The following is a 15469-nucleotide window of genomic DNA, read 5'->3' as shown; positions in this document are numbered from 1 at the left end:
TTTCTCCGACTAACCAAGAACGAGGGCCTCGTCTCAAAGAACTTCTAACTGGAGAAGATCCTGGACGTGTACTATTTGTCATAAGCAAATAGTGACACCGCCCCCCCCTCCTTGCCCCCCAAACACCTGAACTCCTGGTATCCTGGTTCTACCGTGTCCTCACTATGTGACCAAAGGCGAGTTATTCTGCCTGTCTGCTGTGTGAGTTTCTCTTCGTAGAATGAGGACAGTTCCTATAGCACGGGGATGTAATGAGGACTGGATGTAATGACTGGATGTAATGATAGAGGTAAAGCATCTGGCATATAGTTGAAGCTAAATCTGTGTTCTCTTGCTGCTGTGAGGTCTCTGCTGTTCCATTCCTTATCAAAGCGAGTTGGTTCCAGTCACTTGCATAGCGAGTTCCCCACAGCATAAGCTCTTAAGACCGAAGCTTTGATTGGAACTTGCAGGGCTGAGATACCTGTTTCATGCATATGTTCAGGATGAATGGACCCTTGGGTAGTACAGTGTTCGGCATTCCTATTTACAACTTACCTGACCCTTCCTTCTGGTCTTGGGTTCATGCTTGAATTCTTTCATTCAACATCTGAAACTAATTGACCTCCAGACTCAGGAGAATGCTGAACTTTGTTAAATTAATCCCTGCTCTTCCTGACCCTAAAGCCGCTCCCATGTGGAATTTCCTGTGTGAGGAGTAGGCTTTGGGAAGTCAGCAAGTTTTGTCCAGGTGGCTTTCTCTGTTCATAACTCTGGAACGATGTGGCTCATCTCCAGGTTCACAGCCATACCAACCTCTCTGGAGATTATTTGCTTTTCTTTGAGATTCCCCCTGGACCTCCTGAGTGAGTTTTGTGGATATCATGTAGTTTATGTTTTTTTTATAGCTTTATTGAGATATACTTCACACCTTATATATTCCACTTATTTAAAATGTATCATTCAGCCATTTTAGCATATCCACAGTTGCACAACTATCACTACAATGAATTTTAGAATATTTTCATCCCCCCAATGAATGCTGTACCTGTTATCAGTCACTCTCCTTTTCCCTCAACTCCTCCCTCCCTACCCACAAACCCTAGACAAACACTAATATACTCTTTGTCTAAATTTTCGTATTCTGGACATTTCGTATAAATGGAATTATAGGATATATGTATGGCCTTTTGTGATTGGCTTCTTTTACTTAGCATAATGTTTTCATGGTTTACCCATGATCTAGTATGTATCAATGCTTATTTTCTTTGTATTGCTGAATACTATTTCAGCATATGGATATACCACATTTTATTCATTCACCAGTTGATGGCTATTTGGGTTGTTCTACTTTTTGGCTGTTAAGAATAATTCTGTGAACATTTGTGTGTAAGTTTTTGTGTGGACATGTTTTCATTTCTCTTGGGTATAGGTGTAGGAGTGGAATTGCGGAGTCATGTAATAGCTCTGGTCATTTAGGGAACTGCTAGGGTGTCTTCCACTGGACACATTTTACATTTCCACCAGCAGAGTATGAAGGTTCCAATGTCTCCACATCCTCACCACCACTTATCATCCATCTGTCTATTTTGCATGTGGTCATTGCGGTGAGTGTGAAATGGTATCGCATTGTGGTTCCTACTAGCTAATGTTTTAAGTTAGACCACATGAAACATGCTTTCCGAATCTAGCGACACCTCTCCAATTATCCTCATGTAACACGATGACAAAGAATGGCTAGAATTTGAGGAGGGGGACACGAGACAGTGGCGGGTGGAGAAAGTGAGGGAGGTTAGGGTGTGGTGGGTCGTCCCTTTCTCCATTCTCCTGCTGCTCCTAGCTTTGACTTCTGTTTTAGCCAGTAAAGGGCCTGACACATAGTGGGTTATTGCTGGAGATGTCTGTTCTCTCCTAGCACCCACACCTTTGCATGGTAACCTTGTAGCTTCTCCTTTCAAGAGGTGGAATCTATTTCCTCACTCCTGACTGGCCCTCCTGACTCTAGACTTCACTCATTCACTCCAGTCCATTCTTCCTCCTCACTGTAGCCAGTGATTTTTTTCCCGTTTCAAGCCTGCTTGAAATATCCCTGCTTAAAATTCTAAAATGGTTTTTCACCACCTGGCAAAGAAGTCCATATCCCTTAATGTGACAGTGGAGTCCCTGAGGGGGCTGACCCAACTGATATTTTCAGCCTCACCTATCTTAACAGCTTGCACATCCTCAGGGATGCCATGCTATTTGCCATTGCCTCTGCTTGGAACAGCAAAGGCCCCACCCTTTTGGCCATCTTCTGCTTGTCTTTGAAATTTCAGCGAGATTTCACTTCCTGTAGGAAACCTCCCCTCACCCTATCCTGAGACTGAATTAGTGCTCCTGAGTATGCCCAAAATGTCCTGACAATTTAACCTTTCCCACAGCACTTTACAGTTTCTGCAATTGTCTCCATTGCGAGGCTGTGGGCAACTGGAGGGGCTCAGGGCTGGTTAAATATTTGGGAACTGACTGACAGAATATCCGCCTGAAGCCCCGTGCTGTGATTGTCCGTTCATCTGTCCCAGCAAGTGTCTTGAGGGCTATATCATCATCCCCATGTTCAACACAATGCGTGGCATCTGAGCCTTTGTAGTCCGTGGAACAGCAAGATGGTCACTGTAGGTAGAGGTTCTGAGCTGGGCAAGAGAGAGTGGACAACAGTGCTTACAGTTCAGTATGCCGAAGGTACTGAAGCAGCCTCTCCATACTAACTCCAAGCAAATCAGAAGAGTGGCAACAACCCAGCGAGAGCCCAGGTTTTTCAGGGGAGCTAGCTCATTGAATTACATTGGTTGCAAATTCATTTTCCTCTTCAGTTATTGTTAAAACTTTGTTATTAGGATATTTCAGAAGAGAAACAAGTCTTTGGTTTTCTCACCGATTAGCCTTGACAGTTGACAGTTCAACTCCGTATATTTGTCTGTAGTAGTGATTCTTAAGGTTGTAAAATTCCTAGTATTGTCTAGCCCAGTAATTCCTGCCTGGATGCATCAAAATAGAAATTCTGATACGATAAATCTGGTCTTGTGTCAAGTTAGAGGCCTGAATCCTCATAGTCTTTTCTTGAAAGCCTCCAGGGATTGGGAGCTCATGAAGTAAAATGTATCACATTCCAATTCTGGATAGACATTAGGAGAATCTCCTTTATATTGAACTGAAATCCCCCTGAAACTCTACACTTGGTGCTAGTTTGCCCCTATGGAGTATAATTTGTCTTTGCACTTTTCCATATGTCAGTCCTTCAGCTCTGTAGAGGCTGATCACCTCTGCCCCTTCCCCCCAACCCCCTTCCTAATGTTTTCTCCTAGAGAAACCTCTCCTGTTCTCACACTATACCTCACAGGAATGATCTCCAGGCCTACTGAGTTTTGTTTGTAATTGCATTAAAGTGCAGAGCGCCAAATGAGACAGTTCACTACAGCATGGACTAACCAATCAGGGGCTGAGAGAGGGCCTGCTCTCATCCTATTTCTTGCCATTATTTCTTTTGATCTAGCCTGTGATCACTTTTAATTCACAGTGAATTTGCAGTTGTCATAGGGTGAGCTTATTATGATTAACCCAAAGCCAGGTCTTTTCTCACCTGTAACTCAGCCCATGTCTGCTATAAATCTAAGTAATTGGCTTTTATAAGCAACAGCTGGTGTTTGTCTTGTCTTGTTAGATTGTGTCTTTCCAGTCCAAACCAATTCTTTCTAAGCAGGAAGCAATAGGCTCAGAAGAGGGAGCTGTAGCAGCAGTACAGTACTTGGGGAACTAGGGCAAGGTTGGCTATCTACTGCTGTTTCCCAGTTTAGGGAGCAGCTCCATGTGGGTACTTAGTCATTAGAGAACAGCCCAGACTGTCTGCATTTCTTTATCGTTTATTTACTTATTGAAAGAGCATCTGCGCGTGTGAGAGCAGGGGAGGGGCAGAGAGAGAGAATCCCAAGCAGGCTCTGTGCTGTCAGCACAAAGCCCAACAAGGGGCGTAGTCTCTCAAACTGTGAGATCATGACCTGAGCTGAAATCAAGAGTCCAGACACTTAACCGACTGAGCCACCCAGGTGTCCTAGACTGTCTGCATTTCTAACAAAATTGGAACTGCCTCCATTTCTTCCTGTGTGCTGTGCCCCCGACATTGCGCTGAACATGTTGCCTTCATTATCTCATTTAGTCCCTGCAGCGGCCCAGAGCACATCCTGCTATGAAATCTCTTCTAGTGATACTGGTGATCTAGAAACGTCAGATTCGGGGCGCCTGGGTGGCGCAGTCGGTTAAGCGTCCGACTTCAGCCAGGTCACGATCTCGCGGTCTGTGAGTTCGAGCCCCGCGTCAGGCTCTGGGCTGATGGCTCGGAGCCTGGAGCCTGCTTCCGATTCTGTGTCTCCCTCTCTCTCTGCCCCTCCCCCGTTCATGCTCTGTCTCTCTCTGTCCCAAAAATAAATAAAAAACGTTGAAAAAAAAATAAAAAAAAAAAAAAAAAAAAAAAAAAAGAAACGTCAGATTCATCTCAGGTTTTAGCCCAGAGATTCTAATTCAGTGGGAATGACGTGGGGCCAGGAAATTTACCCTTTTCAAGTAATCCCAGTGATCCAATGCATTTGTATGTTTGGCAGTGACTATTTTAATTAGTGGCTTAGTTACTTGGCTCTTGAACAAGACAGCGTGGGTCTGATTCATCTTTCTCCCTCTAGAGCTTGCTGCAGCAGAAACCCTCAGGGAAGATGGCCGAATGAAAATTCAGATGCATGGTAAGTGTCAGGAGAGTGAAGATATCCAGTGTTGTGGGTCCTGAGCTTTCTGAAGGCCAGCCAGGTAGGCAGCCTTCTCTGGAGCTCTAATGGCTAATGAGGGAAAGGGCTCAGTCCAGGGGAACTTGGCTCACACAGGAATGAGGACAGCATTGTGAGATGATCACCAGGCTGCCTAGCCAGGCAGAGATTCTGGGTGACTCTGCCCTTTCTGGGAAACAACAGAAATGACTGTTGTACACGAGGATGCAGCCTAATGTTACCCAACCTTCATCTCATTGCTATTCAGAAAAAGCCAAGTGTTTACACACACATGCCTACTTTAAAAAAATGCTACTGGATAAAGATGGTTACCTTTTAAACAGCTGTTCAGGGATCATGTAAGAGCATACTGAGGACCTTTGCAGAATGTCCAAATTAAGATGGTAGGGAACTTAGGCCTCAAATGGTCCCCACATCTGGCTGCTTTAACTTCCACTACCTGGACAGGAGACCACAGTCCTGGAGTGTGGGGCCAGGAACTAACTTTCCTGGTGGTGATGAGGGGCAGGCCTCAGACATGCTGCCACCATTTTGACTAATCTTATTGAGCAACAGAATGTCAGAGGTCAAAGTGCCCTTTTCTTTTAGATGGCGAAAATGGGGTCCTGAGAGGAAACGTACTTGCCCAGGGTTTACAGTAAGCAAGACGCTGAGCCCAGGATTCTTCTTCTACCCAGCATAATGCTGTATCAAAGCACCCAAGAGAACTAACCTTGGAATAGACTTATATGCCAGTGAAATAACGTCCCAGTTTCATTTAATGGGCAAATGTAAACAATTGCCCCAGCACCACTTATTGGCAAGTTAATAATTTCCAAACTGGCAATACCACCTGTCTTAAACCATGCAGTTTTCATACATGCAGGGGTCTGTCTACTGTTCCACTGTTCTATTTGTATATCACAATATACAAATACTATATCATGGAGGCTAACTGCCATTGCTTTATAACTACATCATGGTATCTGGTAGAGGGAGTATCCCACCTGCGTCATATCATGGATTTCAGAATTTACATTCTGTTAAAGTTGAGATTACAACAAGAACTTTATAGATACATTTGTTGAGAAGGATCTTTATAATTTCAAGTTTTCCTATCCATCAATAATAGTATAGGTCTCCATTTAGGCTTTAACACCTTTCAGCAAAGTTTAGTAATTTTCTCTAATATCATGGTGGCTTAACTGCCATTGCTTTGTAACTACATCGTGGTATCTGGTAGAGGGAGTCTCCCACCTGTGTCGTATCATGGATTTCAGAATTAATTTACATTCTGTTAAAAAAAAAGTTGAGATTTCCATAAGAACTTTATAGATACATTTGTTGAGAAGGATCTTTATAATTTCAAGTTTTCCTATCAATCAACAATAGCATAGGTCTCTATTTAGGCTTTAGCACCTTTCAGCAAAGTTTAATAATTTCGTCCAATAAGGTCATAAACATTTTTGATAGATTTAGTTCCTAGTTACTTTTGGAGGTATTTTTTGTTGTTACTATTATAAATGGCACTTTTTTCTTGAATTAGATTTTGCATATTGCCATCGTACTGAAATGCATTTGGTTTCTGGGTATTGATCATAATTCCAGTACCTGTTCATGCTTTTGGATTTTCTAAGTGGAAAATCACAATCTGTGAAAATGAGTTGTTTCTTCCTTTTCGAGACTTACCCTTATTTTCTTTTTGCTGTCAGATCTCAAGCACAAGGAAGAGTAGCAGTGATCAAGGGGATCCACATCTTACCATGACCTTGCATGGAATACTTCACACATTTCCTTTGCTCTAGGTTTTCTGTAGATCTCCTTTGTGAGATGAGGGTAGTTCCTTTCTACTTGTGGTCTGCTAAGAGTTTCTATGGTTTGTTGTTTCTGTTGAATCGGCGTTAAATTTTACTGAATATTTTTTCTGCATCTGTTGGCATAATCTATTTTTCCTTTAATCTGTTAGTGATCATTTGGTTTCTTCTACCTCCCTGAGAAATGAGAAAATAATCTAAAATATAAAGAAAACATTGAGATCCTTTTAGTGTTTGTTTTTATGAGCAAACACACACTGGATATTACAGAGGCCAAAACCTAGAAAGGCTGCTTACTCAGGCTTCTTCCACTTATTTGCTTTCATGCCAGGCAGTAGACTTGGACCCTGTGGGTGACACACTTCATAGACCTGCTGAGGGAGGGCCAAAGAAGCCCTGCTTTATCAGGTACAAAAAAAGAGGTCCAGGGGCCAGGAACCAGAACCTGGAGGAAACATGATGTATGTGCCATACTAGAGAATGGACAAGGTAGGAATCTCTTCACCACCCTTGGATACAGCCAGCTTTACGTGAACTCTGAGGTAGTGCCCCCCACAACTAGTCTGGAAGTAGGCAGGCTCTTCCCCTAAGGGCCTCTCAGAAATTGCAGTAATTTTTATTCCAAAGAATTCCTGGTTTCAGCAGAACACTAGAGCAATAAGGTCACACAGCAGGTTTTCCAGATGGTGGATTTACCAGTGTGAAGGCATGAGCATGTCCTCCTGACCTTACTGTGCACTGAACTCCTCTTTCTACTCTGCAGGGGGATCTTCAGACCTCCACAGGGCTGCATGACCACACAGTGACAACCCAGGACCAGCAGGAGCTGTAGGGAGCACAGAGGCTGACTTAGCAGAAAGAAGAACTTTCATACTGACTCCCCTGATGGGAGAGGATTGCCCCATCACAGCAAGTGGGCACAGACCTGATGACTGTCTGGCAGGAATTTTACAGAGCAGATTCATGCCAGGACTGAAGTGTTGACTCCAAAGTCCCTACCAGCCCTGGAACATGACGTGACACCAGCTAGAGATGCCTGGGTTTACCTGAGAGCAAGGTGGTCAGTGCAGTGTTTTGGTTCAGGACGTAGGTCCTCTGGGTTGACCTGCCCCCTCCCCAAGAGCTGGAGAGCCCTGAGAAGTACAGAATGGATCCTGTGCTGTGGGAATGTGCCAGGAAGCAATCAGAGACTCCCAACATGAACTGTCATTTGTGGAGGGAGTGGCTGTTACCTGACTCTGTCTTCATGCACCAGTGTAGCACAAACAGCGGCTTTATTGGTGATGCTTGGGAAGCTGTGGCAGAGCCCAGCATGCAGGCTGTGAGGGCTCAGACAGCTTCCAGCAGACAGGGGATGAGGGGATTAGCCTCAGTGGGCTCTGCTGCTTGGGGCACATTGTCCCTTCTCAGTTCTTTGAGGCAAGTGTGCAGGAAGAGGGTTCAGCACTTCACAAACTGGTGGGTGACCTCGTAGATTCCCACAGATTCCTGAGCTTTTTCGTCATAGTCAGTCCAGTCCTGTGGGGGAAAATGGCCGTTATTAGCCTCATGAGATGGGACAGTGTGCACAGTGGTCATGAACTGGGACTTGAAACATGTATGACCCAGAACAGAGCCAGACTGCGTTTTGGGCAAGTCACTTAACTTCTCTGAGTCTCAGTTCTATTTAAAAAAAAGAAAAAGGGGGGGGGGGGGGGGACAGTAGCAGATCTCCATCTTGAAAGAATCAAATGAGGTAACACATGTAAAAGTATTCAGCATAGTACTGGGTGCATATAAGAGCTCAGTAAATTTCAGTTACTGTTGTTATTAGGTGCTATGCAAACTGAAGTTTCTGTTCTTTTGAAGCCTGACCACAAGGCCTATGTAAGACAGTAATGTGGCCAGTAATACAGTTGATTCTTGTTATTCATGGTAGTTACAATCTACATAATCACTACAAACACTGAATTAGCAAACAGTGAACCACTATTCCCAGGGAAAATATAAAGTTAGGTTCTCAGAAGCATCTGATCATTTTCTTCAATCAATATATAACCTTGTTTTGGGTAGGTTTTTGTTAAAACAAAAAAAACAAAAAAAACCCACCTTATTTAATATATATAGTTGATTCATTAATATTGAACTCCTAGCTGACAGCACTGTTACTCCTGCCTAAACAAAGCTGATCTAACATGCATTTTCTCCATTAGGCACACCCCAGACTTCTTGCTTGTGGAACACTAGACAGCACTTTAGCACTACACTTGGGGCCATTTTAAACACCAAAATCATCAGCAAAAAAAATGTGGAGTCAGCTTTGTATTGATGGTCTTTGTTCACCAGAAGGGTAATTCCCACCAGGTACCCTCCAGCACCCTGCAAGACCCCCCAAGTCCTGTACCTTCTCCTGAAGATTAATATCACTGAAGACCGTCCCGGATTCCACGCCCTCGGCAGCAAACCCAGCCTATAGGTGACAGGACGGCAGCTGTTAGTCTGGGGAAAGGAGGCACCAGTCTGGCATGTGAGGCCTGGCCAGGGAAATGGCTCTCTTCCCACCACCCTTGGGATAGGAGGACAGAGACGCAGTGGGGGCACCTGCTCTGGAATAACTACTGCACTTCCAGGGCCTGGCAGCTGCCCCAGGAGTATAGTAGTTCCTCCAAACTAGAGCCTTGGACCAGAGGCAGGAGGTGGGGGGTAAACCTTTCCATTACCCAATTTTCTGAGATCCTAGGCACGTCACTCCCCTATCTGGACCTGAGTCGTATTGTTTATGAAATGGGGATGACAAGACTGTCTCATCTCCCTGCCTCACAGATTTGTTGTGAGGTCAAAATGCTGCACAACTAAAGTGGGATAAGCACTGGCTCTGGAGTCTGACAGACCTGGGTTCAAATAACAGTACCAGTGTTTATGAACTGTCACCCTGGGCAAGTTGCAAAATCTGAAATTCTTTCCTTGTCTGAAAGATAGGGTGAATAACTTCACAAGGTCACTGTGAGGATTAAACGAAGTAACACGTAAAAGTGACCAGAACGTGCCCATCATATGGTAGGCACTTAATAAATAACAATTATTATTCTGAGAAGGAAGTCCTAGTCCATGGTCTCTGCATGAAGCAGAGTTCTGTTGTCACTTTCTATATGCCCCCCCCCAAAGATACAGGTTCCCTGGGAAGATACACACACCTGAGGCTGGAAATCAACTGGTTCAAGGCCCCGACACTCAAACTCTACAATTGTCTTGAACTTCTCATTGTCTTCAGCCTAGAAAGGAAGTGTGTTGAGGGGGCAGGCCCAACTGGGCCCTTAGGATGATCCCACTGCCCCTGCTCTTCCTGCCAAGTGGGCCCAACTGCCCTTGTGAGCCCAGAATGGGACTCAGGAGCAACCCATTCCCTTCCGGAAGAAGTCTGCACTGGTCACCTGCTCCCTGTGAGACCTTCTTGTACACAGATGCTGTAGAAGAAACACTGTGGGTTCTAGAGTCAGCCTGCCTGGATATGAGCTCAGACAGAGCTCTGCCTTCTGCCTCTCTTCCCATCTAAGATGGTCAGACTGGGCTGAAGAAACCACTGCAGGTTTGTTGTGAGAATCTGAACTATGTGTAAAGTGCCCAGCTATAGTCCCTGACTATGCTCAATAAATGATAAAATTCTCAAAAAATATGAACAAGAATGTTAAGCTATAAAGTCTCCAGATCTTCCAAATGGCCCAGTACACTTAACTGCAGCCTTTTGCTAACCATCTGCCATGCTGTGAGACAGGAGGCTTGGAGGGGTGCCCGGGGGGACACAGTTAAGTGTCTGACTTTTGATTTCAGCTCAGGTCATGATCTCACGGTTTGTGAGTTCAAGCCCCTCATTGGGCTCTGCACTGACAGTGCAGAGCCTGCTTGGGATTCTCTCTCCTTCTCCCTCTCTCTGCCCCTCCCCTGTTCATGTTCTCTCTTTCAAAATAAATAAACTGTAAAAAAAAAAAAAAAGCCTTTGAAATGGAATTTTCACATGAAGGGGGCACCCTGAGAGGGGTGGGTTAGTGAGGAAACTCATGCCTACCTCACCCATGGGCTCAGAGATGCCAGGCACCACACCCACACATTCAATCACATTGTGTCATTCACTATAAAATCTATACATTAACCATGTGCCTAGCACTGATAAGACACTCTGTTGGCTCTGGTTTGTTTTTGTTTGTTAATCTGTCTCTTCCACTACATTATCAATTACTTGGAAGCAAATCCTCATGACTTCTCCCTTAAACTTCAGGAAAAAGCTGAGAATTTGGCAAAAATCAGACATGTTTCAAAAATATTAAACAAGGGAGGGGCACCTGGGTAGCTCAGCCTGTCAAGCATCTGACTTTGGCTCAGGTCATGATCTCATGGTTCATGAGTTTGAGCCCCACCTTGGGCTCTGTGCTGACAGCTTGGAGTCTTGGAGCCTGCTTCAGATTACGTGTCTTCCTCCCTCCCTCTACCCCTCCCCCACACATGGTCCCTCTCAAAAATAAACATTAAAAAAATTTTTTTTTAAATACTAAATAAGGGATAGATGAATACAAATAACTACCTTTTAAACAGAGACCCAAAGCACATACTCCCTCCCTCCCCTTTAGACTACTTTGTTAACACATTAATGTATAACTAGTTATAACGTCAATATCAAGGATGGGATGCACCAAAGGACTGTCCCACCCATGGTTTCAGAGAAGGCTCACTAGTCCCCCAGGGTAGACAAAGTGCTCTCAATGATGGAAACTGAGTGGCCAGGTTGGGTCAGATGTACACTGAGATCCACAGCCTAGTGCTTATAAAGAAAACACTGTAATAGCCTGTTCATGAATCTCTTTCCTACCAAGCACTCAGCCAGTATATCGTGAATAGACGACTAATACCATGACAGACTGAGTGAATGAGTGAACAAGTATATGAATGAATGTCCCATGGCAAGTCACTCTGGTACAGACAGAACTCTAGAACCCAGGCCTCTTAGCTTCCAGCTTAGATTTAATCCCACCACACCTGCCACCACAGCAGGAAACTTACATTGTAAGATTTGATGGTGCTGCTCAAAATCTCTGAAACATAAGAGAAGACAAAAGTTGACGAGTCCATACCCTGGCCCTGTCCAGGTGCCCAGATGTGGCTCTGGGAAAAAGAGTCTGCTGCAATCGCTTGGGCACCTCAGGCCTGGGTCCACCCACAGTAACATGAGCTTGCCTTTGGTCTGGTACCAGGAAGATATGGGCCTGGTTGGGGGAGCTCAGGATTCACAACCTGACCTACCGATGGAGTTTTCCCTTGCACACAGCTTGCACTTCTGGACCATGGAGGCGCTGCCACGACCTCCCTTCAGTGCCACACTGTCCTGGCAAGGGTAAAAAGAACCTCTAGTCAAATATCAATTAGTTGTAAAGGTCTCAAAGAGACCCAGTCCTACCACTTATTAGCTAAAGAGACCAAGATCGAGAGAGGGAGAGCCACCTGCTACAACAAGAATCCTGGGGAGGCTTTTTGAGACTGAGAAAAAGACTCTTTTCGGTTTTGAGCTCTGCCTCACATCCCAAAGAAGCCTGGTCTTCCCAGTGTTGATCACACTAGTGCCTGCCCTCCCAAACTACAGAAAGTAGGGTGCAAAGACCTGCGAGATTAGGGCCACAGGTTCTCTCCCTAAATCCCTGCCCAGAGGCATATGTGTGTTTGTGTTTGGGTATGGTGGTAGGGGGAGTAGTTACCATCAGCCGAATATATTGCCACTTCTCTGAAATCTCACCACAGTTGCCACATTTCATCTTGGGGGAGGAAAAAGAAGATCAGTAAAATAGCTGGTTCAGCTGGGCAGACACTAAAGGAAGGGTAAGAACAGTGAGAGGTGGGCATGCTCAACCTACCCTCTTGTCCACAGTCTCACCTCATCCTTACAACCGGCCCCACCAAGGATGTAACTGAATTTCTCTCCGGGCAAAGAACAGGTCAAGTGTTTTTTGTGCTGGCATGCACCTGTCCTAGAAGCACCCAGTCTAGCTGGAAATTCAAGGCTAATATAGTACAGAAATGGCTTCAACAGCCCTCACCCCCATCCCCTCATTAGGTCTGGAGCTTTCCTTGTGTTCTCACAGGCCTTGTAGGTTCCTAGTAAAAGTACTCGTCACTCTGTCGTTACTCTATTTCTCTGTCTCCTTAACTAGACTGTGTGCTTTTTGAAGCAGAAGGGCATCAATTCCTCAAATAAGCTCTGGTACTCGGGTTTCAAAGTATTTGGTAATAAAGGTGCCAACAAAGCTTCCTGAAAGAGACAGAGCTTTTGCCAGGTTCTGAAGGATGCTGGGATTTAGACAACGAGGGAAATAAAGCAGAAGTTCTGAGATCTGGCAGAGTGAAGGACCTCAAACTGCTCAGGTAAGAGGGGGGCCTCTGTAGACCCAGTCACCAGAGTACCAGATTCACCAGTATAGGGTAGAGAAGGAAGGGGGAAGCCACGCACAAAATTAAAACGCTTTCACGATAAAGCCTAATCAACAAACAAAACAGCGAAATTCTCCTCCTTACTAAATAACCCCAAGCCCTCTTCAGGTAGCCTTTCGGTGTTTACACAACATGAAATATTTCACGGAGAGAAAATTACAAAAGGAACTCCAAAAGACTACCAATTAAGAATTAACCAATACATTTTAAAAAAAGAACAAAATTCTATCCAGGAAAATAACATTTAATGGCTACATATTTCCGATCTTGCTGGACACAAAGCTCCCGTTGGACCGGCAATTCGGGACTGGAAAACTATCCTGGGGATGGGCCTGTGGCGCCCCGCCCCCTTCCGGAGTCGCTCCGGGGCCCGGAACCTCACCGCGCCTACGGGCTCCACGATGCTCCTCCCTTCTCCCGCCTAGGGCCCCTCCCATCAAGCCGTACCTTAAGGTACCACCGGAAGTCCTCGCCCAAGGGCCGGAGGTTGGTGACATTCTCCAGCGTGGCTTTGAGCTGCAGCGCAATTTTCTGTGAGGGAGGGCCACCGCAATTGCAACAACGGCGCTTGCGCAGCCCTATCTAGCCCCAGTCCCTCCCCTCCCGGTACGAGCCTCCCCGCTCCTTCTCAGTGCGGGCCCACTTCTCTCATTCCCTCCTGGCACAAGCTCCCGCCACCTTCCCGTCCCTGTCCCGGCGGCAGTCCGCCCTCGCCTTACCCCCATACTGGCCCGGCTCGGCCCGACAGGCCCGGCACTGGCTGCGGCCGCTACTTTCCGGCCCGTCGTAAACGGTGGGCGCCGCTAGCGCACCCGGGTGCAGACCTCCGGCGTGCGTGGGGCGGAGCGGAGGGCGGGGTCTTCACGCGCCGTGGCTTCCGGGGCATGCCGGGCTTTTTCTTCGATCAGGTGGACCTGTGTAGGTGTCGTGAGTCCGCAATTAGCCTGAACTCAGACCCGCCGAATCCTTCCTCCAGCAGTCAGCAATTTGCTGATTGCCAATCTCGTGCCAGCACTATGCTAGTTTGAGGGATACCGTAGCAAACAAGATAGTCCCTACACGAAATTTCGGCCAGGGCTTTTTCCTGCTCCTCAGTTCTTTCCCGGCTCCTAACTAGTCTGGTCTCTCACCCAACAACCACTTGGTTCCTGCTTGCCTTTTGAGGCTTTTTAGATCACGTCAGTTCCCCTTGCCCACAGCCAGCTTCGCTGATTTTGGGGGATGGAGCCTTTCATCTCTAAACTGCTCTTTCCTCTTTTCCCCCGGAGACCTGCCTTCAGAAGGTTGCCCCGTGTACACATCTCTCACTGCAGTCTCCAAGAGGAGCCACTCCCTTTCAAGGGCTCTTCTTTGGGCTCCGTGTACATTTACTGAACCTTGCCTTAACTGTCCTCTTACCCAGGGCACATCTGAGACCATACAAAAGCTGTGAGTGTCCCAAGGAACAGCCCATTTGAGACCTAGAGCCTTTGGGGTTCTCATGGCCATTTAAAATTTGGAGTGACTGTGCTTGGCTACTTTACCACCAACTTGATTCATTGCCCTGGGGAACCCTTCTATAGTGGGGATATACACTGCAGTTAGGAGCCCTGATATCTCTGGTCCCAGATCTGCACCTAAGTTGCTGGCCCGTAATCTTTGAAGGAGGCACTGTGTGTGTTGGAGGAGGGTTCAGGGGGAGACACTGGCCTAGGAGTCAGAAGACTTGGGACCTGTCCCAAGCTGGCCTGTCTTAAGGGACCTGAGCTTATCCTAATCACTTCCCCTCAAATGAGATTTGTTAAGCCCAGCTCCTTGCAGCACCCACAATCTGTTCAACCAGCAAGGAAGCTTCCTTGGCTAAGGAAGCAGTGCGATTTAACATCAAGAAAACGTTCCTACAAATACACCTGCTGAACAAATTCCCACAGTATCCATATCAGTTAGGTATCAGTTGTTAATGGGTGTTGGTATTTCTGATTTTATTTATTTTTTTTAATTTTTTTTTAACGTTTATTTATTTTTGAGACAGAGAGAGACAGAGCATGAACGGGGGAGGGTCAGAGAGAGAGGGAGACACAGAATCTGAAACAGGCTCCAGGCTCTGAGCAGTCAGCACAGAGGCCGACGCGGGGCTCGAACTCAGGGACAGTGAGATCATGACCTGAGCCGAAGTAGGCCGCTTAACCGACTGAGCCACCCAGGCGCCCCGGTATTTCTGATTTTAAAATGGATTATTGGAAAACTTTTCTGAGACCAGGCATTTTATCCCTTGTAATGTATTAAACCAAAATGTTTTCCTCCATACTGAAATACCTGCAGATGTATCTATAAAAGATGATTTAAAAAACCCCAACCTCAATTATATCTCAATAAAGCTGGAGGAAAAAAATACCACTTCACACCTAAAAAATTTAGCAATACTTCATTAATATAAAATATCCAGTGTTCAAATTT

At 45.8% G+C, this 15469-nt stretch overlaps 1 protein-coding gene and 1 long non-coding RNA gene across 3 annotated transcripts; one reads left to right on the top strand and one right to left on the bottom strand.

Annotated features, from left to right (window-relative positions):
- The first annotated feature begins 4530 nt into the window (after positions 1-4530).
- Positions 4531-10235, top strand: LOC132671107 (uncharacterized). The gene is made up of 2 exons (XR_009606954.3): positions 4531-4812; positions 7347-10235. It is a non-coding gene; the product is annotated as an uncharacterized LOC132671107 (long non-coding RNA).
- CZIB (CXXC motif containing zinc binding protein) lies at positions 7841-13885 on the bottom strand. 2 transcript variants are annotated; one of them, XM_060621530.3, is made up of 8 exons: positions 13753-13885; positions 13481-13564; positions 12304-12360; positions 11855-11936; positions 11615-11646; positions 9757-9834; positions 8967-9032; positions 7841-8101 (listed from the first exon to the last, which is right to left on the bottom strand). In XM_060621530.3, the coding sequence occupies exons 1-8, from the start codon at positions 13756-13758 to the stop codon at positions 8024-8026; spliced, it is 483 nt and encodes a 160-aa protein (XP_060477513.1). In that variant the 5' UTR covers positions 13759-13885; the 3' UTR covers positions 7841-8023. The 2 variants fall into 2 exon arrangements, with proteins under 2 accessions (XP_060477513.1, XP_060477515.1); XM_060621532.2 differs by lacking the exon at positions 13753-13885 and having other exon boundaries at positions 12304-12413.
- Positions 13886-15469: the final 1584 nt, after the last annotated feature.

The sequence above is a fragment of the Panthera onca genome, chromosome C1, assembly GCF_046562875.1.
Source record: "Panthera onca isolate mPanOnc1 chromosome C1, mPanOnc1 haplotype 2, whole genome shotgun sequence".
NCBI classification, from domain to species: domain Eukaryota; kingdom Metazoa; phylum Chordata; class Mammalia; order Carnivora; family Felidae; genus Panthera; species Panthera onca.
The sequence above is the reverse complement of the archived record's forward strand: the minus strand, read 5'-3'. Positions and strand labels throughout refer to the sequence as shown.